Source organism: Hermetia illucens, chromosome 6, assembly GCF_905115235.1.
Source record: "Hermetia illucens chromosome 6, iHerIll2.2.curated.20191125, whole genome shotgun sequence".
NCBI classification, from domain to species: domain Eukaryota; kingdom Metazoa; phylum Arthropoda; class Insecta; order Diptera; family Stratiomyidae; genus Hermetia; species Hermetia illucens.
In genome coordinates this window covers 5,379,792-5,406,147 of record NC_051854.1, presented here as the reverse complement: position 1 = coordinate 5,406,147, position 26,356 = coordinate 5,379,792, and the positions used below count along the sequence as shown (strand labels likewise).

At 39.6% G+C, this 26,356-nt stretch overlaps 1 protein-coding gene across 1 annotated transcript; it reads left to right on the top strand.

Annotated features, from left to right (window-relative positions):
- The first annotated feature begins 830 nt into the window (after window positions 1-830).
- On the top strand, window positions 831-25,104 carry LOC119660588 (V-type proton ATPase subunit E). The gene is made up of 5 exons (XM_038069257.1): window positions 831-959; window positions 1,111-1,204; window positions 14,968-15,180; window positions 15,251-15,577; window positions 22,894-25,104. The coding sequence occupies exons 2-5, from the start codon at window positions 1,172-1,174 to the stop codon at window positions 22,999-23,001; spliced, it is 681 nt and encodes a 226-aa protein (XP_037925185.1). The 5' UTR covers window positions 831-959; window positions 1,111-1,171; the 3' UTR covers window positions 23,002-25,104.
- The last annotated feature ends 1,252 nt before the right edge of the window (window positions 25,105-26,356 follow it).

Genomic DNA, 26,356 nt, shown 5'->3' with positions numbered 1-26,356 from the left:
GTTACAAAATCAATCCGTGTCTCAAAAAGACCATGGGGTTAGGTTTAAACGGCAGGAACTCATGTTAAAGCAATTGGACTTAACTAGCCACGTTCACCCGGGTATCTAAAAGGGTATTCGAACGGAGAACAGAAGGATGAAAGTCGGATGAGAAACCCTGTAAACGTTGAGCAAATTCTGTTGAAGAAGACAGCGCATCACTGCTTGGATTTCAAAATGGGAGGACGCGATCGATCTTGGACATCCTGAAGGCCAACGCCCGGAATGGACTGTAGAGCTTCGACAACGACGATAACTACTACCCATCTCCAAGGTTGGGTTTTGGATTACGTTGCTGATTCTGCTATGCTAGGAACTATGGGAACTCACACACAATTCAATTGTAGGCACCATTTCATGTCTTTTGATGGATTTCTAGCCTTGGTTGCTAGACGTTGATTATTGTGTGAAAAGTATCTCTAATGTCGTATGTTAGCTCGATGTTTATTAAATTTCGAGGGTTATTAAAACTCCATCCGATCACTTTCGAATGGAAAATGTTGATTTCCATTTGTTTTGGTAGTTCAAGAAATTAAATAAATATTAACCTTCTATGCATTTTCGTTTTTAGCTATGTAGATTAATAGCATGAACATTTTAATAATTTGCTTTGAATTTTTCATCTAAAAACGATTCTATCTCGAAAAACGTTCAATTTTCGCAAAACTAATCCAATCCAATTGGAATAGTCTCAACTTAAACATTTCAAATTATCTCCCTCCAATCACTCTAAAATTCCCCAACACAAAACTTTGACTCGTTCAGTACATCGCCTCAATTATCATAAATTTCCCCAATCATATGATCGTTTTTTGCCCAAAGTGAAAAAAAATTCTCATTGAACCTCGACGACGACGGCGACGGAGTGGAATTTCTCGTATCTTGAAGTGGACGGAGTAGGCGTAGACGGAATCGCTCCCGTAAGTGTCGATTTTCTGCTCTTTTCTTGTTGGTCAAGTAAAAAAATACAGTGTCTTGAATAAAGTGAAATTACACTTGAATGTCGAGTTAAAAGTTTAGAAGAAAAATCGCTGGAATTTCCAATTAGATTTCTTTTTCTTTTCTTCGCAGTGTGTTGAAGTTTGATATTCTATTTTCCTCGTCGTCGTGAAGTCCCAGGAAATCTGCAAAAATGGCTCTAAGCGATGCAGATGTACAAAAACAGGTGAGTTAGTGGCGAATGCGCCAAATTCTATTGCAATTCTATTAATAATTCGGAAGTCGGCTGAACTGATGAATTGTGGATGTGAATTTTGCATGAAAAGTGGCTATTTTCCGTGCAATCGCACCCCCCGCGCAGGGGTCCGAGTTGACAGGTGATGAGACGGTGGCGACGACTTGTGGGTTTTTTGCGGGTCATAAGATCCCATGCCTGTCATGTGAATAAATAATGCATCACTTGACCAAAGTGGAGCAGGCCGAGATTCGGTCTCGGGCTGCAGCCAAGGCGAAGAGAACCAAGTTACAGGTATTTTCCGCGCCCACCGTTGATGGAAAATGCATTTGTGGAGCAGGAATCGTAACTGGAGTTGTAAAGTAAATGTCACATGACTTGACAGTTCATTTACGCCATGTCGCCGTAGTAATCGTACATAGGCCGCTGATACCTTGAACGTGCGAGTGTTGCTTAGCCATGGCGAGCGCGGCGGGGCAATTGTTCAGCTGCGAGAGGTTGTCTCGAGGCTTTTTATCGGGTTTAGGCTGGCCTGGGTAACTACCGTCATACTGAGATGGGGTTACGTAACGAACGGTTGACTGATTAATTTTTAATTCGAGGAATCATAAATGGGTTTTGGAAGGAATATTTTTAGATGGATCAGCGCGTCTGTCGGTAAATCATTTTTAGTACGTTTGGGTTGTAGCGTGCTTGGCTGTAGGGCTAAAAATAACACAGAACAGGCTGAATATAGACTTAGTTTTGTAAACAGAGGATTATTACTACGGGAAACGGCGAGACAAAAACATTTCGATGAGGTTTATTCATAGTTCATTGACCTTCTAGGATTAAGGTTTGTACTCTCCCTTCGAGGTTTCCTAGTCGTCCTTGAGCCATTTGTTTCACGTCAAATAATCACCAAAAATACTAAATTTCCTCTCTTGGGACGACTGCCACCAAAATGAAGATTGGATTTTCGTACAAAAAGTTGTCCACCTTAAAATGACCAGTTCCATGTCAACCTTATCTTGTTACATCAGATTTCAATGCAACAAGGTAGTCTGAGAAAAACGAACCCGTAATTGTGGATAGAGCATACACACATACTCCAATTCTCTCCAAAATTTCGTGATAAACTTGGATTCATCCTCAATTGATCTCCATCGGCCCTTAGACGACACATTTGTTGGCATGGCCAGAGGAGTGGGCTCCACTGCCTTTCTCCTTCTTCGCAGTGGGCTCGTCTTGTTTGAATCTGTCGATTGTGGGCTTGTCTGTCATCTAGCCCGACTAGCCTTCGCTGTTTCGGGTGATCTATGGATTCTTTCCTATCAACTTCGATTTTCAGTTCCATTTCAATTAGCAAGTTGTCATCATCGCGAATGGCATGGCCGTTCCATAGAAGGCACATCTTCGCAGCTCTTCCATACCACGCCAGTCGCAGTTGTCCTCATTTCGGACGCGATTATAAGCGAGTTATGTCGTCATGTTCATCCTAATAAACTTGAGGTGGTGTTCGTTGTCTTTGGTGGCTGCCTATCACTAGGAACTATAAATGGAGACAAGGCAGACTGCGCTGCGGTAGATTTTAAGAAGTTTAGGGTGTTAGTTAGCAGATTGATCGCAAAGGATGCCAGTTGCGAAGCGTGTCTTGCGTTGATACGCGAAATATTTTCACGGTGCCGTCCTCCATTCGCTGAGAGTTTAGATTTGAGGAACTTAAAATGCTCAATTTGTCTTTGCGGGATAATAACAAACTCTGTTTTGTGCAGATTTAATGGCAGATCATGCTGTATTACGGATACGGTAGTCGTTATCCCAAATTAGAATCCCGGTCGTCTTCGATGTTTATGTTCATATTTATGCTGTCTCGCTGCTGTAGGCTTATCACTTGCACAGCATTAAGTGTGATGATAATGACACTGAGGTTCAGTCTCGTTGAGACCTAAGATCATGGGGGGTGTCCTATATTCCTCAAAAGGAACAACAGGTCGGGATGAGTTGCTCAACATTAGAAACATGTGATCTGCACAGAACAGTGTTTAGGACATTGGACGTTGGATGTCTCGAGTGCAGAGTTCAGGATGAGAACGAATAGGTGAGGCAAGAGCGCTTGGTTTCTGTAAAGATGTGGACCGGATTTGATGTTTTCGGCATAATTAGATCTCTGCTCTTTAGATCATGGTAGAGCAATTTGATCTGGAGGTTAATTTCCTATGGCAGTAGATGTTAATACTAGATCAGTCGGTGTGACAAGCTCTAAAGCATTTTATCTATATCAAGGGTCATTTTTCACCATTAGCGGCCGCTCATCAAGTATGCCATGTCAATAGTGTGACAGTTTTTGACAAATCCGACTTGACTTCATGTTAATTTCAACGATTTACCTTGGTGAAAAGGTGAGAACTCGCCCATATAGTGAGCTACATTATTCTACGTCGAATTTTAGGGAGGGGGAGGAGGGGTACCTATACACGCAAAGGAGCCTGAAGTTTTTTTTTCAAATATAGGCATGTCTAGTATCGAATGAAAGGTCTCGGTTAGCACTTTCCGAAGCCGATTTCTTTCACGGGCCCATTCTCAGAAAATACCGAAAATCTGAAAAAAATCAAGAAGCTGTCACTATATGATGTCTATGCTCCGAGATCCAAGATCCATAACTATATCTGCTGAAATTAAGTTGATAATGGTATAATACTATAATTTTTAGTAACCCACTCAAATGTTTTCATAAAGGAGACACACAAAACCTTTAATACCTGAAGCGTCCAGCTTCCGGTTTCCCGATTAGTTTCATATTGTAATGAGATTATGTTGACGTGTCCTTAAAGTAATTGTCCCATTTGGGATCCCCGTACTCCTCCCCTTTGCCATAAATGCCAAAACTAATTTCTGCTTCAAAAAATACTAATCGAGACCTTACCTCCCTTGACTATATTCGGGGAAAAAATTTTGCGCCACAATTTTGAGTATATGAGGACCCCTCCTTAAGTTCAACTTGCGGTAATGTATTATCCCGCGAGCGTGGGGGTTCACAGCTCCTACCTTCCCACAAAATTTCGTGCCAATTGGTACAGTATTTTCTAAGAAAAGTGCGTGTAACAAACAGTGAATCGATTTTTTAGCAAAATCTTAGAAAGCAGAATAAAAATGAATTATCCGGTTTGAGAACGAGTCAAGATCGCAGTGCGTTCTGTTAATGTATTGTGTATTGGCAAGGCAACCAGTTACAAACAATCAATAGGAAATTTTCAAAGTAACATTGCCATATTATTTGGATCGCCGCCCTCTACGGTTGATTTTAGCACCAAACTGAAAAATTTCTATTACAAATGCAGCGGGTGCCATCTTCTTTGTCCCGTAAAAATTTTAAAAATTTAAAGCTCCCCCGATATCCCCGTTTTCATTGAAATTTCTATTCCGGGCCCTGGAGGAATCCCTCTTTCCTTCCCCTCTCTTCAGGCGAGGCCCTTTCGCTAGCAGTCGCTTTTATTATTATAGACAAGTGTATGGGAAGCGAATTATCGTCAAGCAATTTGTGGTAGAGTCGCTTTTTTGGGACCTTCTTTTGGTTATCGTTGTTCCAGATCGCTTGTCATACTTTACCAGTTGGATTGCATGCTTTTCCAAACGCGAATTTTGGCCCCAAAAGTGATTTGATTCGTAAGGCAATAATCACGGGCGATGTTCAGATGCGGTGATATCGTGAGGCACGACTTTCAGTGACAGCGAAAAAGTGAAGATATCTGATAAGTATATAGTGGATTTGCATCTTACTGTTGTCGCTATAAAATTTAGTAAAATGTGAAAACTGTTTATTTAAACTATTTAAAGAAACTTGTAATGATTGTTAATAAAGTGGACGATACGCGCACTATCTTTAGTTTGTGTGCCGAAATTTTACCCCGTAGCGCTGGCTGTTATATGCCTTTTCGCCGACCTTTTAGGTATCTTACAACGATAGGTGCTGCAGAAGTAGCTGATAGATTAAGAAAGGGTGGTTGGGAATGGAACGGGCGAATAAAGGCGGAAGGTGAGAGTTTCTGTTCGTCAGCTGTTCCCATTTAAGTAATCATGGATCAGTGTAATGCAGTATATCGTGCTTTTCCTATAAAAACGTTTTTAAGAAAGGATGATGTTGTTCTGCGAACACATAGTGATTCCCGTCATTTGAGAACACCCAGAAGACGCCAAACGTAGGTCACATCATTAAAAGTAGCTCTCATCCTTCATCTTCTCCGCGTTCCATTGCTTGGAACATTGAGGCTCAATTTGCGGACTTATTCTGCACTTGGAGCTGTCCATCTTCTGGCACGATTTACTTTTGTTGAAACGATTTTGGAAACAATAACTGATAACACTCAGGTGGCAAACGTTACGACAATCATCTGATGGAGGTTCTTTACATTTCTTGGTCCACTATTGGATCCTAGCCGATTCAAGAAAAATTCAAAAAGCGTCCATTTCTGTCTTGATGGGCAAAAAAATAGAATGGGGACGTTCATTAGCCCATATTGCTTCTAGTAGGATTATCAAATTGCCACAGTGAATTCTGATGGATATGTCGTGATATTAAGAAGCTTCCCTTGATTTGAATTTCAGAAAATGCTATTGGTCTACCTCTAATAGATCACTAGATTATAGGGCAGTGTTTCGTAAAATGGACCCACCGAAGCTGACTTGACTTCAAGGAGATGCCCTATGGCCAGTCTGGACATCCTATCTTTAGCTAATGATTATTTGAAATGAAAATTTTTTATTTACTGGTTGACCATGAAGGACTTGAGATTTAGACGGTATCGGCACTTTTTCTGTTATCATGATCAATTTTTAATCTAAAACATGGTTTCCTTTCTTTAGTAATAATAAAATCCCCTTTTTGTAAAATGTACATGACTTAGATGAGAAGAAATCTGTAAGTCCGATTTTGGAGCGGAACAGGTGAAAATCTGGAGGGGCATGGTCAGAAGAGTTCGAGAGTTTGATAAACTGCTGTCAACCTAACTCCGCAGCTTTTCTCTGAGTGATGCCTAGCGTTGCCATGGTGAGATATAGCGTTATATCAATTCACCAGGGCTGTTCGTTTTTCATTTAACTTCGAGGCGCTCTAGCTGTGACGTTTAACATTTTTGTAAAGAACCCACCTCTCATCCAATATCCAAATCCTCAGTGATCCAATAGGGAAGAAATTCGTCCGATTTTTGTCTATTCAGGTGTGAAACGCAATTTTTCAGGCGGTCTTCCTTGTTCTTGAGGGATAACTCGTGAGGATTCAGGAATCAAGTTTCATAACATATTTTGCTTTCTTAGTGGCACGATGAACGTTGAATCTCTTATCCTCCTTCAATGCCATTAACATCACTTACAAGGCTTGGCAAAATCGAAAGAACTTATGCACACACTCGCATATTTCTTCGAAAACAAAGTCATCATATTTATAAAACTTTATAACAGTCGATAGGCATGTAACAGTTCTTTGCGTTAAGTAATTACCAGAAAGCGCTTTTCTTGACGTCGAGTCGACTTGCCTATGACGCATAGACGGCAAAAAATGAATCGTGCTATCGGCTGAAACGATAGTGATCTTCATGAGGCGGTTATAAAATCCCTCGATTTCTTTGACGGCATTTCAGGCTCCCTTACCGATGGTAATCTGACTCAATATTGAGTGCGTTGACTACTCAAGTAGAATGGTTTACATCAGTTCCAATTGCGTTTAGGTTGTATGTTGCAACTTTTGTTACAACCTTGTCGAATTTCTGGCAGAGTTGAGATATTAATGTTTTTCGTTCCTAACAACTCCCGCAACACTCGCCACTCGACACGTTTCTGAAATATTATAGACTTATAGTCCCCAGCGAATGAATCAGTGATGCATTGAACCACGAATCTCGAAGAAAAAACAATGATCATCACTTTGTCTTTTGAGTAACTTCGATTTGGTTTTCTAGGTTCAAAGTCCAAATTGATCCAACAGACTCATTATCCAGTGCTTTTGATAAAGTAGTCTCCCTTTTTTAAAGGAATTTGACACCCGATTTTACGTTCGCCATATAATGCAAGCCAAACTTATTATTTGTTAATTTGGTTGATTGTAACAATCATCATGCACTACTGAAATAAACTGAATTAACCATCGGCTGTAAACAATTTTTTTCATAATAATTAGGTATGTTGCTACCTAATCATAGAATGACAAGATTTTTTAAAAAAACCTTCACAGACTCGGTAAATTACAAATTGCCAATACCAACAACATTTGTGCTTTGTTAATATTTACCTAAATAAATTCGTTTATTTGAGTATAATTTGATTCTTAAATTGTTTAATCAGTTGTGATGAATCCACTATATTTACCTCGACGTCAACTGTTTGTCTATGAATACTTTTGCAAATTTCGCTCTTAATTTCGGAATATTTTTGTTTTCCCCTTCCATGCTTATCACGATACTGTCAGTGAGATATAAGGGACCTTGAGGAAAGTTAGTGATGTAAAAAACGTAACTAATAGTAATTAATTCTCTGGGTACTTTTCAACGAAATTCGTTGAGATATTTTTAAGGTTTTGTGGATACCAAAACTTGATTAAAACCGTCTGTCACACACACTTTTCTCTGAAACAGCTACATCGATTGAAAGAAAAATTGGTGGGCATATGGGAACTATGAAATCCCGTGCGTAGAGTGACATAAATTTGCGTGAAATTTAAAGGAGATTGCGGATGTTCTTTGTGGAAAGTAAGGGATTTATATAGAACGTTGTCTATACGGCTTTCCCCCCTATTTGATTGTCCGTTTTAAGTTTTCCTTTTATTCTTTTCGGGATAGTACTTGAAGTTTATAAAGAAGTACTCAAGTACTCTGTATATTTTCTCAGAGATAGTACATCCATAAAAATCATCTTTAATTTTCCTACCTCCTCTTGCGGATTCTCATGCAATGGTATTTCTTGTGGTAATGTCACTGAGGATCAAGTAGAGGTGCGGGTATACAGATTGTCACAAGATTTTCTATTTTGGTTTTGCCCTGATAAATTTATTTTGGTAATTTTTTTATTCAGGAGCTTAGAAACTTTTGCTCTCTACCTCAAAAGAAATGTACTTCGAAATTTGAATGTTGATATCAGAGTTATGTAAAAATGGGGATGTATGGAAATTAAATTGCGGCGTATTGTATTCTTTAGAAAAAGCCATTGTGGAAATCCCATATGCTATCATTCGATCCTAAAGATTAAGTGACAGTGTTAGCAAGAGTAAGCAGATAAGGTTTCACTAATAAACTTGATTTGTCGTCATTGTCATTGTTACGATTGAGAATTCATGTTTAGTGATGGTTCCTTGAATGCAGCGTATTTCCCTAAAAATGAATAATCGCTGCTATCAGATATTATTGTGAGAGGTCGAATGCTCATTATTGTGATTTTGTTCATGATTTGAGTCAGAATTTTAAGAAAAACTGTCAGGCGCTGAGACCACATCCATTCAATGTTGGGCAGCACTAATTGGCAAGGAAGACTTCCCTGCTGTTTTTCTCTACTCTGGCCGAATTTGCAGTTCACTTTTTCTGAAATACTACTGATAAAATCGAGTAATTCTACATGGACGTTCCTACTGCCAAGCGCTACATACGAGGGGCGGTTGATAAGTTCGCGGGTCAGGTAGTTAGCGATGACTTATCAACTTGTTACTGATAACACTAGTTACATGAACTATTATTAGTGTAAATACCACCACCTTTCCTTCAATTGGTTCATTTGTACTTATTTCTGGTAGAAGCAAAGCACAATGTCAACGGAAACTCGGAATGTTCGCAATTTGGAGCAGCGCGCTCTGACCAAATTTCTTGTTAAAAGAGAAACAACACCGAAACAATTTTTGGAAGAAATGTCACCGGTTCTTGGGGATTTTACACATTCATACGCAATAACAAAAAATTAGGCTCGACTATTTCAACAGAGAAGAAAATCTTGTGGAGAACGACCCTCGTCGACCGAAGAATTAAATTGTGGCAGATAGTGGAACAACTGCAGATTAACAGCCGTATTGTGACAGTTGATGAAAGTTGGATTCGTCAATATGATACGGTGTTCAAATGAGAGTCGATGCAGTGGATAAAAAGGAAGAAAAGCCACCAAAGAAGTTCAAAGTGGAAATCATTTTCTGGCACAGCGAGGGAATTTCACTAATTGATTACTTGCCTAAAGGGACTATAATGCATGGCCAGTACTACGCCAATTTACTGGATCAGGCACGTGAGGTAGTCCTAAAGAAGAGACATGAGAAGTTGGCTCAGGTTGCGAGGAATCCCTTAAAAAATACGGGATGCACAAAATTTGACCACCCACCCTACAGTCCGGATTTGGCTCCCAGCGACTTTTTCCTTTTTTCGAATTTAAAAGTTACGAGGACGAACGATTTTCCAACGACAGCGAAATGAAGGCGTCCGTAGAACATTATTTTGAAAACAAGTTTAAAGAATATTTTTTTCAGTGGCATAAAGGCATTATATTCACGATATGAAAAGTGTATTTCATTTGAGGGGGATTACATTGAAAAGTAAAGAACATGACATCAACCTTTTCTTTTGTTAAATACCTTAGGCCGCGAATTTATCAGCCGGTCCTCGTAGGGGTGAGAAAAAATCCTATATAAGAAAACGAGAAAGCGGAAACAAATGCAAATGCAGGGACCGTTCAATAAGTATTGGGACAGGTTCCAAAAATTAAAATTTATTCCAGGTATCATTGCAATTACTTAATAATCTTCAAAATACATTCCTCCTGTCTCGATACAGTTAATTCGGCGCGTCTGCCACTCGTCAAAGGCCCGCTGGAAGTCGGTTTCCGGAACACTGTTGAAAGACTTTGTCTTTGCCGCTTGAACCGCCTTGGTGGAGTCGATCCGACATACTTTGAGCTGCCTTTTTAGTCGCGGAAGTAAGAAAATTACTTATATACTTGCTTTAAATTGTTTCTACCGGTTTCTACTTTGAGCCTCTAGTCCGGCCGGAAGCATTCTGATTTGATTGTTCCACAGAATTTGGTTTGCCTGTTAGGGATCGCTGGTTTCCTGGATATGGTAGAATACTATTCTGACCCCTTGAGTAATTTGGTGACCATTTCCAAGGCCCTTTCATTTAGGGATATATCCTCAGCTTGTCTGCTTAAAAACCTTCCCTCTTCAAACAAGCTCAGCCTCTTTTTGATTTCCATGCCAATTGCCTAATGACTACTGTGAGTATATGATTGCCATTATCCCCTAAATAAGATATAGTACGTCAACCGCACCTGCGCACCATCGCTGTCAGTTTGGCGAAAATGTGCTTTAAATTCGTCCGGATTTTCGCAACAAGTCTACATTCCGCCTTCACTGCTCTCCGCCATTTGACCTATTTTCTGCCAATTCTTGCATCTAATTAAGACATTTACCGGTACAGAGTCTTGTGCCACCGCGGAGACAGGTCATAAAGAAGGCTAAGAGGCTTCGAATAACGTTGGTGACCAATTTCATTGTGCTGTTCACATTTAACAATAAAGAGAAAACATAAACGCGGAACAACTCAACATGACGTTGGTGTTATGATAGTTGCACTTCTAAATTTCCAGGGTAACAGAAAAGGCGATCTGGAGCTGTTAATGCATCAACAAAAACACCGCTAGTTATGCCCACATCATTGTGTTTCTAGCAGATGGTTTTCGAGGTTAAGTTTTGTACCGTTTCGTTGTAGTTGAGATTGATTTGCGTCAAGCTTATCTACGGTTTGCTTAAGGGCTCTCCTATACTTCGTGTATTTGCTGCTTCCTGAAATGAGTCGCTGGTCCATACCCTGTTACCCTTGGCATAGCGTACAATTTTATACTGATGTGGCTTTCGGCCTCGCATTCTCTGCAGTAATTGGTTTTGTTATTCGCACTGGTACAAACTTTCTCTGTATGACCGAAGTTCCACTTCACGCGAAAGGACGTGGAAGAAAGTGAAATCAGTATGGTTTTTTCAAAGAATATTCAATTATCGGCCAATACTGGGCTGCTGTTAGCGAAACGTTATCCATGCCTTAGATTTGGATTGAATTACCCATAACGACCTTTGGCTATTGTATTAAGGTACGAATTGGTTTTTGAAATGTGATCATGCTACTCGAAAACGGCATTAGGGACCTTTAGAATGCTTATTTTCTCAATTTTGAGTGAGAGTTCTAATGTTATCCTCGTAAGGTTGACATTCTGGCGTTATATGAGGTTAGATGGTAGGACTTTGGAGAGCACTCCTCTACCTCTTACGGTAAAGATAATGATAAGTAAGAGTTTTCAACTAACCGGCATCCTACGGGTAATGAGATTGACTCATTGCGATCAGCTGTAGATTTAGGTGCTGGCTTCCGGGTATGTGCAACAAAAGAGGCGTTGGCATCGATCTCGAAAGAGATCATCACCTAGTCAAATCACGGGTAAAACTACGGAAGAAGCAAAAAGATATTGACACCAAGAAATGGAAAAAAAAATAAACGAAAGCAAATCAATGTATCCTACATAACGACGAAAGCTATGAACGATACCACGGTTTTGGATGAGATCCGGCTCAACAGGTTGCGGTGGGTGCGTCATCTAATCCATATGGATGAGGATGATCCAGCCCGGAAAGTCTATAAGGGCAATATCTTTGGTAGAAAAAAAGAAGAGGCAGAATCTGCCTGAGATGGAGCGGGGGGATCTCGAATTTTTGGACCTTGGTGCAAAATCGGGGTGTCTGGATTTCTTTATTAAGTCAGGCCTAGACTGGATACCGGTTGTTGCGCGGTTGATGATGCTGGCATCAACGTACATTAACTTGACAATCAACGTACATTAACTTGACAAACAAAAAAAGAGAATCCAGTGAAAGTCATCATAAACGGGCAAGATGTGCAACAGGCGAGTGAGGTCAAACATTTAAGAATAACCCTCGATACTAAGCTCAACTGGAAAAGACACATCCTAAGAAAGAAGGACGAGACACAGACAGATGTACTGGCTATTGGGGAGGAATTCCCAACTCACCACCGACAATAAGCTGCTAATTTAAAAGCAGATCCCAAGACCCATATAGACGTACGGCATCCAGCTCTGGGGTTATGGCAAAGAATCACACCTGAAGGTCATATAAACAAGTAAAGTGCTTAGAAGTGCAGTCGTCGTCAGTCCCTGATTAATTCGTAAGGAGGATCTGCTTGAAAGTACAGTTGGTTAGTGAAGTCATCTAAGACCAAGCAAGTAAACATAGCCACTGAATACGATCACATGAAAATAACGAAACATGAAGATAGTGAGACGAGCGAAAGCGAACATCTTCAAATCATTCAAGAAACGCTTTATACGATGAATGAATGAGTTGGTTCATGCTTTTTTCCACTGTTCAGTGAACATTGCACGCTAAACATGTCATGTCAACAGGAGGACAGCGGTGCCTGCTAGACCGCAACAAATCCCTAGAAGCTCTTCGTTTGAAGGAGCATAATCCCGAAAGGCGTTCTTTTTTTTGAATGACCACCTCGGTGGCTCTATTTAGTCGCGCATTTCGGAGCGAGTATTCAATTTTTACTTTTAATCTTGGAGCTGTGTGGTTAAAGTTATGTTAAATGATTTTTCCTTGAAATGCCTCAGGTCCTTGCGAATTTGGAGTTTCTTACTCAAGTTCGTAAACAGTTGTGCGCTTATTGGGGAAAAAATGACGAAAAAAATGATCACGAAAGGTGTATTTCAGAAACTCGCATTGAATCAATCATTATAAATGGGCAAGCTTCGGTGTCCGATCTAGGCCCGCGAAATTTTCCGACATCCCAGTATCCAGGCCTTTCAGTTCGTTACTTCGAACACAGGCCCAGCCTATCTTTTCGTCTCTTACTGGGCAAACATCTGGGCAGGGTCTCCTTCGTCCATTTGGATCAAGGGTCAGGACAGCCTTCTAAGCCTGATTTTATCCATGGTTGATACGCTTAAAAATGTCATTGTTGTAGAGGTGTCGGATTCACTCATCCTCTCTTTAAAGGTGCTGAAGATTCCTCTTGCACGCGAATAAGAGTTCGCAATCCTTTTTGCTTTTGAGCCAAATTTCCAATGAATACATGAGTACTGGCAAAATCAGTCTTTTACAGTAAAAAGAGTTGAATAAACAGAAATAGCCTTTGTTTTTTGTCCACCAATAAATCGTGTATTGTTGCGAGGATGGATAGCCATGGTCGGAAGCGATCTTAAAAGTACACTTCTCTTGAAATTTTAAAATTAAATTCACTTGGCAACAACGGTTTTTGGTTAACATAAAAAGTTTTCTCATAGTTTCTATTTCCTTAACCTTGACTGATTATAATCAAATGTCTATTAGCACAATCTCCAACTCAATTAGCATATCCACAACTACATATCATGTACGATGATATTTCGTATTGCGCTAAATAGAAAGAAAATATTTCACCAGAGCGCCGCTAATGGTCTGCGAGTATAGCTTCTTATCGTGTAACGAATTAAATTTTTCAATGAGGGATACGTCCCTTGAACGAAAATACGCAATCATTTCATATGAGATCATGGCTTTTTCGGCCACCATCTCAAAAGACATGAGAGGAAGTCTGTTGATCTGATAAATAGTCTCGGTTTGAATTGAATCAAACGCTGGTTCCAATTTATATAAAATAGAATCACATTCAACGCACGGAACATACTATAAAATTGTTATCGAAATGCATTTTTTGGTGGTGTTCGTACTTCTGTTATTACCGAGGCGATTTTATGATATTGATTATAATTTATCGATAAATTCGACGGTCTTGTCCCCCGCTTCAATTTAAAAATCGTTACGCTGATTGATGATAGAAGTAATTAGTTGGTATTTTGATAATAAGCAGACTTGGTTTTTGTATTTGGATAAGTGCTTTCGAATTTCAGACCTTCAGAGCAAATTAAATTGACAATGAATGATAATTTTCTTGGAGTTTTGATACGATCAACTCCTCCCCTTCTATGGCGCTACGGTCCGAAGTCATCGGTGCTCGATTTCCTGGGTATTATCAGCTGCCTAATTTTATGTATAATCGGCCAAAAAGCATGATTTCTTGCGAAATCATTCGCATTTCACCACCATTATAAAATTCAGTTGGTACCATTCCGCGCATTGAATCTTAATTCGATGCTTACTATTCATGCGTGCTCAGCTCAAGGAATGTGCCATACAATAGCGCATACATTCATTGGACTATGCGGGAACAATAAAAGCAAACATTTCTATCCAATAAGCTTCATTTGATTCGGTAGATCAAAGTTTTGAAAGCAAAACAACTCATAAAAATGTCCGGAATACGGGCGACATCGTGTTTATTATTGACCACAGAAAGAAAGCCTTAGATCGACGAAATTCAAAGCAACAAACCAATTATTGTGATGTTTCTAATTATGTACGTCGTTGCCGAAGAATGTTTTCGGTCAATCGTATGATGTTAATACGATCCCTTCAAGACGACGCTTTCCAATAATAATTTCCAGTTGAATCTAGAAAAGTTCGGCCGGATCTTGAATGTTTCTCGAATCTTGATACATTTTGTTTTTAGTCTAACTAAAAATAAAAACATGTGCAGGTAAGCGACACACAAATGCAATCCATTAAAAGTCCAATCACATCCACAAAATCATTCAGGCATATACAAAAATATAAACTGTTCATTAAATAGCGGAAACATATCAATTAAATGAGCAATTATAACAATCATGTATGCATTCTAATGTGTGTGTAATTATTATTTTTCAAGATCAAACATATGATGGCATTCATTGAGCAAGAGGCCAATGAAAAAGCCGAAGAAATTGATGCCAAAGCCGAGGAAGAATTCAACATTGAAAAGGGTCGTTTGGTTCAACAGCAACGTCTCAAGATCATGGAATTTTTTGAGAAAAAAGAGAAACAGGTTGAGCTGCAAAAGAAAATTCAATCATCAAATATGTTGAATCAAGCTCGATTGAAGGTGAGTTATTATATTGTATTACGTATTGAGTTTGCGCAGTCCTGATGTATTATTTCTTGCCCTTGTACAGGTGCTGAAAGTCCGCGAAGATCACGTTCGTAACGTACTCGAAGAGGCACGACGACGTCTCGGTGATGTTACAAAGAACGAAAATGAATACCGAAAGATCCTGCATCAGCTTATCATTCAAGCCCTTTATCAAACAATGGAAACAAATGTCACTTTACGTTGTCGTAAAGTAGATGTGCCTCTGATTGAAAGCCTATTGCCGGAAATCTCCGAAGAATACAAGAAGAATATCGGACACGACGTTGTTATTCATATCGATACGGAAGTTGTTTTACCACCAGATACATGCGGAGGAATTGAAATAATTGCATTAAATGGACGTGTACGGGTGAGTACGCTTGAATTTTCGGTTTATTAGTTTTAGATATGAATATTGGGATAATATTTATTGCAAAGATAGTGCCAGAAAATAAATTTAACGACATACTATGAGTGCCAGGTAACTAATGAAGATAAATAAAAACGTCACTGATTTATTATTCATTGCCGAACATGAAAGGAATGGAAGCGGACTTTATGGGGTAGTTGGAGTGGAAAACAAGGTTGAATATTCATGAAATACGTTTTACTTTTTATGATTCATTTCTATTAGAATATTCCTTAAGTTTGCACCTTATAATGTGAATTAGCTTTATGTTCTCGTGATGACCTAAAGACTCTCCAACACATACCGTGGCAAACCTACTTCATATGATAGAATAAATTACTCTCCACACTTTAATGGATTATGACACGAAATTCGCCCATTTATTCTCTGCAGCGTATTCTCTGAAATTCACAAATCACACTTCTGCTTTCTATTCTCTGTAGAAATATATTTTTGCATGAATGACCAACATCGTCATAACAAGTTGATATTTCCATTCCACACTTACGCCCATTATATCAGTTGAAAATCAGTTTTCATCACTATGTTCAAACGTTTAATGAGCCATGTTACAAGATTACGTTTTATTAATATCTTGAAACTAAGATTAAATTCTTATCGAAAGCCTTAGCCCGAGAGTGCTGATTTTCTTATCTAATCCCATTTATCGTCCCAACGTATCATTCGAAATGATTGATTTTTTTCCGCCTACCTACATACGTGCAAACGGTGATATAAAGTAGCGAATGAATTGAACCGTTTTTGAATAGAATAGTAAATTGTTTACTCCCATTTATCATTGATTTTTTTTTTTCGTAACTCTTCACTTGAACTCGTGATATTCGGAAAGAAGCGCTGAACAATTTGCATGATATCATTGTTGCGCTGAGACCGAGTTCTAATGGATATGAATGCATAGTTGACGAGAATTTTTCAATTATCACGTGTTTTTATCTTATCGTAAAAATCAACTTTGTTAATTTATTGCATGTAGATTTTCTCATTGTGTTTTGTAACGCTGTAAACGTCTTGGAAATTTGATTTTGTTGTTTACAATGTTTTTCGTTAGCTGCGAGGATAAATTTGGAATAATGTGTTGTAACTTACAGCAGTCACGCAATCCTATAATTAGTTCTTGGGAACCGTTCATATGAATTTCAACTAAACTGGTCTAAAGCCAATACTCAAACAAAGTAAATCTTATTCTGAATAATTTGAAGGGATTTTAAATGAAGACAGTACGTTACAAAACCGATCACCTATAAGTAACACTGTTGATAAAATTTATACCAAATTGATATCGAGATATTGAATAAGGATAAAAAGTGATATGCCTGCAGCAATTGGGAAAAAAGATACAAACATCCCACGGGGGTAGGAATCATTTCAACAGTGTTCCGAAAATTTTACGTTAATCAACTCAGCCCCCGCGCCGCCAATATGGACTAACAAGTCGGGAAACCGAAAGCTTGACGCTTCAGATATAAAAGGTTTTGTTTTTCCCTATGTGAGGAGCATACCGCAGTTCTAAATTGGCTGATAGCATTGACCCGAGTAATTTAAATCGCTCAGTTCTGGCAATAGCAGTAAACCTGCCCAGAACTAGCCGATTTAAATATCGCGGGTCAATGCTATCAGCCAATGGAGAACTGCGTAATAAAATTGCTTTACGCACTAATGCAACTTGCATGAAGTGGCATTCCACAACTGCTGTTCTTTTTGATGGACGTATCAGCGCACGTCTCAATTCTAAAATTTACCGCAATGTCGCCTGTCTGCCGCTCTTTATAGTTCTGAGTGTTGGCCGACTATAAAAGACAATGAACGACGTCTTGCGGTAATGGAGACGAAGATGTTGCATTGGACTGGTGGCGTGAAACATTTTGATTACATCCGAAATGAGGATATCTGCGACCGATATGGGGTTGTATAGATCGTGGAAAAACTGCGAGAGGGGCGTTTTCGATGGTGTGGTTACGTAATTCCCGCCCGTTCGGATCGGTTTAGCCGTTTTGGAGAAAAGTGCGTGTGACCGACAGACAGAGAGACAGTGAATCGATTTTAATAAGGTTTTGTTTTACACAAAACCTTAAAAATATACATCCCCCGGGGTAAAAATAAGTTTAACGGTGTACCGAAAATTTTACGTTATTCAACTCAGCCCTCGCGCCGTCAATATGGACTAAAAAAGACCAATTGGACTATTGAAAAAAAAAAGAAATAAGCATTTAACATAAAATCCATAGACCAGGGGTAGCTTCCTCCAAACTACAATTTGTGGGTCTAAATCTAAATATATATTTCGGGAGCAACTTACCCCCTTCATCAGTACAAAGCTATTAATGAAGGGGGTAAGTTATTTCCGAGCTATATATTTACATGGTCTATCAATTTTATACTAGAACACAAGGAGCAGACAAAAGTCTAATCTCAATTGTTGGTGAATCCTTTCATTCTTCAAATTCAATCATACTAGGCGATATATCCATGTAATCTAAATAATCTTAACGAGCTCTAATTATGTCATGCAATTCATCTTATCTCGAGTGGAGATTATTTAAAGTTCTTTTGGGTAATATATCATACTTCTGACGCTTTAACGCTTATAAGATTAAGAATTTAACAATTCTACGTACATTTAATGCCTCACAACTTCGCTTGATTTGTTTGTTACATTTTTATCTTTGAAGAGAAATTTCTTTGGAATATCTCTAGCAAAGATAACGCATTTCCAAGAATTACAATTCTACATTTATGATAAAATTATTAGCCAGACATAAAAAAAGGTCGACATCGTAATCAGTCGCGAACAATAACTCTTGAAAAGTGTTTCACGGTTGTAGACTAAAACTATAGCTTTTTAGAAAATTGTCTCATTGTCATCATCAACGGCGTAACAACCGATCTAGGCCTGCCTTAGTAAGGAACTCAAGACACTCCGGTTTTGCGACAAGGTCCAACAATTCGACATCCCTAAAAGCTGTCTGGCCATTGCACCATCGCTCCAACTCAGGCAGGGTCTGCCTCGTCTTCTTTTTTAAACCGTAGATATTGCCTTTATAGACTTTCCCGGCAGGATCATCCTCATCCATAGGGGTTAGGTGATCCGCGCACCGCAACTTGTTGAGCTGGATTTTATCACAACCCAGACGGTCGTTGTATCACTTATAGATTACTTCGTTATGTAGAGTACGGAATCGTCCACCCTCATGTAGGGGGCCAAAAATTCTTCGGAGGATTCTTCTCTCGAATGCGGCCAAGAGTTCGCAATTTTTCTTGCTAAGGACCCAGGTCTCCGTTCGTTCTTTAGTTTTTGGCGCTGACGTTGCCACCATGTACTTCGTCTTGCCTTAATTAATGTGCTGCCCAAAATCTCGCGCCGCCTGCTCGATCTGGGTGAAGGTAGATTATACATCTCGAGTTGTTCTTCCCATGATGTCAATATCGTCAGCAGTGGCCAGTAGTTGGCTGGACTTGAAGAGGATGGTGTGTCTCGAATTGACATCTGGATCGCGAATCATTTTCTCCAGGGCTAGGTTAAAGAGGACGCATGATAGGGCATCCCCTTGTCTTAAACCGTTGTTGATGTTGAATGGTCTCGATAGTGATTTTGCTGCTTTTATCTTGCACATTAGTAAGGACAGCCTAGTCAGTCGTCGGTATACCGAATTCTCTCATGGTCGTGTGCAGTTTTACGCTATGCTGTCATAGGCGGCGGTCGATGAAAAGATGGCGCAACTGATGTCCATATTCCAACAGTTTTTCCATCGTTTGTCGCAGAGAAAATCTGATCTGTCGCTGATTTGCCTGGAGTGAAGCCTCTTTGGTATGGGCGAGTGATATTGTGGGTGTATGGGGTTATCCGGCCTAGCAAGATATCTTATAGATGGTATTCAGCAACGTGACATCTCTATAAATGCTGCACTGCATGATATCCCCCCCTTTTTATGTATGGGACAGACACTGCCTCGTTGCTAGTCGTCAGTTAATGATTCGCTGTCCCACACCTTGAGCATAAGTTGAGTTGGTCACCTCCATATATTTAATCAATTCGGCTGTAATTCCATCGGCTCCTGGCGACTTGTGGTTTTTAAGCCGGTGGATTGCACGGACCGTTTTTTCTCTGCTTGGTGGTGGCAGCATGTGTCCGTCGCCTTGAGTTGGCGGGACTTCCAAATCGCCGATATTTTGGTTGTCCATCAAATATTCAACCTATCGCTCCAATATGCCCATTTCGTCGGAAATCAGATTTTCCTCTTTGTCTCGGCAGGATGAGCATCGAAGTGTATCCTGGTGACTTCTGGGTAAAATTTGCGCGCTTGGTGCGCTTGCTCCCTGTGCTTTTCGAGTTCAAAGATCTGTTTTTTCTCCTAGGCTTCCTTTTTCCCTCTGTGAAGTCGCTTCTCCGCTCGGCCGATTTCGTGATAAGTTTCTCCGCGTGCCCGCGTTCTTTAAGAATGCAATATTACTCGATTTGCAACATTCTTCGGTTCCGTTCTTAACTTACATTCATCGTCGAACCAGCCGTTCCGACTTTTCTTGCCGCTGGGACCAAGTATGTTTTGTGGCCGTATAAATGATAACGCTCTTCAGGCAGTTGTTAAGATCATTTGTTGATGTTCTATCTCCAGGAAATCTGTCAGCTGTGATTTTTGCGGCATCGATTTCCTGCTCATAGGTGTTACGGAGGGCTGTGTTGCGACTGGTTTCAGTATTCACTCTCACCTGATTGTCGAGGCGATTGTAGGCGGTGCTGTAATTCGAGCCTGGAGCACTATGCCAGCGAGTTAGTGGCCCGAGTTTATATTGGCCCTTCCATATGTTCTGACATTTATCAAGCTGAAATGTGGCGGAATTCAATCAAAACGTGGTCGATTTGATTTTGGATTGCTTTCCGCGCAAACCAGGGACTTCCAATAATCATTTCGTGCGATACTGTTAATTGCACCCAGTCTGTCAGCCTCCTCATTACCAGCGCTGTTTGAGTGCCCCGGCACCGACATCAGGAATGTTTCGTCCAGTCGGCCAAGTTTCAGCAGCATCTGATGACAACTCCACAACAACTGGCTTGATATGTGGTTGCTGTTTAGTGCTGATAATGCTGCCCGACTGCCGGAACAGATTCGAATGGTGCGATCCCTCCAGTTTTGTCGCAGACATTCTTCTGCTGTCAATGAAGTGGCATATATCTCCGCCTGGAATATGATCGTAATTTTTCCGAGGGGCCGGGCCAGTTCCATAATTGGATTCTCCGAGAACACTCCTGCGCCCGATCCGCCTTCCATGACTCACCCACCGGTGAAAATTGTCAAGTCTGTAATCTGAAAAGGTATGTGCATTTCAAGGCAACTTGTAATTCAGGGGCAATCTCTCTGGAGCGAGGTCAGTTTCATGATAGCTTTTCTCTGCTCTACTTTGGCCACGATAAAAGCGCTCCTTAAGCAAACTGTGATGGGCACAGTTTATGCTGAGGGCAGGCTCAGCATTCATACTGGTTGATGCAAGGCCTACCTACAATTTCTATCGCAACTAAGGTGTGTGACATTTGAGTGGTACAGGACAATAACAAGCTGGGGTCTACAAAGAGCTAGCCGGCGCTGTTGGACACAATCGCAGGCGCTATGAAACCCCCACAAGGGAGCCAAACGTCGAGAATGCGTTCGCTTTATACTGATGAAAGGGGCAAGTCGCTCCCGAAATATATATTTACATTGGAAACTAAAAATTGTTGTTTGGAGGAAGCTACCCCTTGTCTATCAATTTTCGTCTACGTCATAAGGGAAATAAGCGGCGCACTATAGGCGATTTACAATGCTGCAAGTTTATCTGAGAGATATGGCATACTCATCTACGGTTCAGGTGAAGATGTCGTGGGCTGTACGTCCCCCTCGATGGTTTTAGGAGTCAACACTTGTAAGGAACGTCAATAGTGAAGAAAGTTTTCGGTCTATCGGCTCTTCCTCCTGCTTTGTTATCTAGTAGCACCCAGGTGGAGGTGTTGAGGTTATTCTGGATGGATTCTAAGTAGTTCCAGGAGTTCAGCACCATTACGCTCCTCTTCTGGAAGCGAGAGAAAGCACTTTCTAAACGATGATACCTCGGAAGCCCTCTTCAGGGTCAATCGAATACCCTCCCACACATCGTTGAAGGAGGAGCAGTACTGTCTTAGCCCCTCGTTTGTGCTTTCGTTGGCAAAGTTTATCCGTAATATTTTACGGTATAAACCTACCGACTCAAAGTCTCTCCTAAGTTGCCCACACTACTTTGTATCGTAACCGGAAGGATTGGTGTCGTCATACAAGACCCATCCATTGACTTCGATAGCCTTGACTGCAAGTGAAGACTTAACCGTTGCCGGCCGAGCCTTCTTTGCAGCCATTTGAGGCGAAGAGGTGCGATCGTCAGAAGACCGCTACCGCTTTGGTTTGCCCTTAGCCGCCGATGCCCCAGACGATCCTTTCCCTTCAACGTTTGCATAATTAGGGGTTTGTGTTTTGCCCGAAGGCTTTTTGTTCGGAGGCATTGTTTTGCCCAAAGCTTGTTTGCTGTCCGAACACAGATGCTTACCCGTAGGTAAGACTTTTGCCTCAGTAGGTGGCGCCGGTTGGAGCCCGGGGTCAGGAATGTTGACAGAAAGGCACTGCTTCGGCTCGTCCGTTTAGGACTGGGTCCCGATAGGGTTGGTTTCCTCTTGAATAGGTGGCGAATCTGAGTCTAGACTCAGATTCTCCATCGAAGAACTCAGGGTTGGATGGATGAATTCTTTTATTTTTTTAAGTTTTTAGTTTCTTCATAGTTGGCTGCCATGGCCTTTGTTTTACCGGGGAAAATAAGTCGATCTCGGTAGAGCCCCTTTTTGCCGAGACAAGGCTAGTCGAAACTGGGGGCGTCTGGTAACCAGAATTCTCACGGCCCATCTTAATCCCTCGACACGGTAGTCACACCTTGGCTTGGGGTTTTTATTACCGCTTAGCTTCAGGTGTCATCTCTGGTTTCTCCGAAGACCCTCTTTACTGAGCTCCCTCATCACGACAAGTTACGTGTCACCTCTGGTGACGACTACGTCGAGTCGGCCTTAAGGTTCATAATCCGCCACATTTTATGGCTCCCTCTAAAATGGCCACAGTCTTGAGGCTGTACTTCTAATGAGTGTCTGCCGGTAGGAGAGTAAATATATAATTAGGATGGAAGAGCTTATAGAAAACGATGTCTATTAATTGATTGTTTTATATCACCACTCACTTCCCTTTTCCCTAATGGTTTTAATTCTATTTCAGGTCCCCAACACATTGGAATCACGATTAGAACTCATTTCACAACAACTTATCCCTGAAATCCGTAACGCACTGTTCGGACGCAACGTGAATCGTAAATTCGCCGACTAAACAATTTCATCCACAACAATTCGCATCGTTATATCATCGAACGTTATGTTTTACAAAAATAAGTTTAAAATGTTTTCTTTTTTTTTTAAAAAAAAAATTCAATCAAATATTCACATGCAGAGTAAAAAAACAACAAATGAATTAAAGTTAAAAGTTTACCATTAGCAGCAATCAACCAACCTAACTACACACAAGACAAATTCATGAAATTTAAAAAAACAAGGAAATACTATTAAGAAGAAAGTTTAGCAAAGAAACCGAGGTTAGTTCCAAGGAATGCAAGCCACAAATATAATCAGAAGAAAAAATCTACTTTTTTTTTTCGGAAATGGAAACAATAATTAAAATGTCGTTGAAATATTATATGAAATATATAAATAATGATTATTATTATTAAAAGAAATTGCGAGCAAGAAAACATATTCGTTCAGACAAAGCAAAGAAAACGAAAACAGTTGTAAGGAAAAAAAAAACGTCACAACATTCCTGTTTTGAATTAAAACGAAAACAAAAGCAAGTTTAAGAGATGAAGGAGATAATACTGTTTTGCTTTCAACTATTTTTTCTCTGGTTTTTTTTATTATTATGTAAGGTTTTGAAACAAATGTTTCTATTTCCCTATTTCCTGCGTAAGACACAAATATCTATCTTCCTTTGTCGCGTTTTTTTTTTAAGCGCAAATGAAAATTCTTCGTCACCAATTAAGCGAAAAAAAAGAACTTATTTTAGTCGATCAATTGTTTTGTTTGTTTGCATTAATTTTTGTTGATATGTTGAGAAAAACTTTCTTTCGAAATGTGTATTATATGATTATGTATTTCTTTTCACTTAGTTTTTGAACAACAACAATTCCTTTAAATCGTTCTTTAAAGCGCAATCGTTTTTCCTTCCCCTGTGAACAATAGTTACAAATGACTTTTGCCATAAAAGATATTTTGGAAGTTACTTTTAGTAGATATGTTAAACGGAACGTTTGTATTTAAGCTGGAGTTAAGATCGTGCATGGAATGCGAGTAGGGGGCGTTGTGCATTGTCCTGTTGACGGAGGAGTTTTGTGAGAGCCAATGGGTGAGCTGTGAGAATTTTTGCAATGATTTGAGCCAGCTTGTAGTCGACAGCATCTTACTTTGATTACACCGAATCTTTCCGAGATTAGTTAGTTCGATAGAACTAGTTTATATCCGTATATTCTAGTGAGACAATAATTCACTCGTTACAGATTTCTTCCAAATTATAACATGAATATTTCAAGAAACATTTGATGTAGTCCATGGGACTCAAAACTAGTCCTTTATAAATATCTAGAAAGCATAAAGTTGAACTTGTGTTGTGTAAATATCATCCTTCTCGTTGTTTAGGAAAAATTCGCTGCATTCAAAGTAATTGACTTTTAAGTTGCGTGACAATCATTCAAATGTCCTTCGCGGCTCAAAATCAAATACTGGCGGAATTTCGTTTGATAAATATCAGCTATAGGATGAGTGCGTGCACCGAAAAAATGTGCAGTCTTCAATGATAATTTCTTATCGGCTTTTTTGAACATCCATGTGGTGGTGGATATTGACAGAAAATTGAGACAAAAATGCATTTGAATGTACAAATTGACAACAAATGAGACCCCAAAACAACATCTTGTTATGACAATCTTCGTAAACTCGAAACGAGTCATGCACTCGAATATCGTCCTTAACCGCCAGAATCTCTCGCGCTTTTCAATGCCCCCAACAAAAGCATGTAATGCTGTCCAGCTGAGTACAGAACTACACAATATATACTTTTTGTTTTATTATTAGAGAGTGTCGTCTGTTTCGTTTTGAAAACGAACAGAAGAAAAAAAGAGACAGTAATGAAGCGATTTTTGTAGGATGAAAAAGAAAAGGGAGTCGGTCGTTTCAAATCAATTCAATCAACAACCGAAAATGTGCTCTAAATAGAGGAAAATTTCAATTGTTAATAATTTTTTCAGTATTTTAAGCATAGAAAAGTAATTTTAAAACGTGTTATTTTATTATTATTTTCTTTCTGTGGAATAGTAAGAAAACGCTTTCCGATTTGTTCTTGTACATTAAAAAAAAACATGGAGAAAATCAACAAATAAGAAAATTGTGTTATGACTTTTTTTAGTTTTAAGTGTAATGTCCTCGAGGACTTGATTTTTATTTTTAAGGAAAATTGAGGTGTCTTCGTATTGTTGATAATTATGATAAATTATTTGGATCATTTGTTCACATATCAATATCAGCTTTTTTAAAAGAAAAAAAAAACAACACCAGGTTGTGATGATGCTCCCATGCTCCATGGCGTCGAGCTCAATAATGCAATGAGTTACATAAATATATGAAAAAAATTAGCAAAGTCAGAAAGTTCGCAAATTTAAACTTCATGAGCAAATCTATAATATTTACACAACAAAGAATCTGTGATTCACTGACGTGCTTAGGAGAAGTTAAGAATCATCCAATGCTGGGATGGTCAAACGATCATCCCTGAGTTGAAGCCAGAGGTAAAACTTACATTGGAAAGCAGTGGATAATGACCGTGCAGGCGTGTCTACCTAAACTTGACTCCGCAGAAAGAGTCATCGCCTTGCATTTATCGGTTCAGGCCGATGGGCGAATTCTTGACAATTCCTTCCTAAGTAGTTGACGTTGGTTTACTCAGGAGTGATCTTTTGACCATCCCAACATTCTAAAATTCAAAACACAGTTGGTTTAAATTGGTAATAAAATATTGCACTCTGTACCGACACAACAAGGAGCAGCACAATCAAGAACGTCGTTTTGTGCCTCTACTCCGTAGCGGCTGGAGGATTCGTCGGAGTATTCAACATCACATCAAAATCCTGATAGTTTGGAAGAAAACACGGTCAAGAACTTCACCTGGGCCGTTTCTGTTGCTTGTTTTTCGGTACAATGCTCGCCCATCGAGCAAAGTTGACTGTAAGAAGACTTGGATAAAATACCTACAAGCAAAACGTTGAAGAAATCACGTAGCTGTCATGTAAGTACTCACGTGTTTTTAACCTAATCCATTATGGATAAATTATTTGAACATTCAACGCGATATCAAATTTAGGGAAGCACAGGTCAATTTTCTGTAGATTCGTTTATCTTTGATGATCGCCCACCACCTACTCGAAAGAAATATTATGTTCGGATGAGGTACACTTTCTTTATGAATTCAGCGGGAATGTTAGTTAGACCCTTCAACAACGGTGACATCATACTTATATGCATTAATAAATCTTACAATGTTAACGTTATTTAGAAGCAAAAAACTATATATATATATATGAAATGGATATTTCAATAATTTCTATTCATTAACAATGTGCTTTTGAAAGTGTTTAAGGCGT

Coding starts and splice junctions, on each gene's coding strand:
- LOC119660588 (XM_038069257.1), top strand. CDS start 1,172: ATGGCTCTAAGCGATGCAGATGTACAAAAACAG. Junction 1,205..14,967: donor ATGCAGATGTACAAAAACAG/GTGAGTTAGTGG, acceptor TTATTTTTCAAG/ATCAAACATATGATGGCATT. Junction 15,181..15,250: donor TGAATCAAGCTCGATTGAAG/GTGAGTTATTAT, acceptor GCCCTTGTACAG/GTGCTGAAAGTCCGCGAAGA.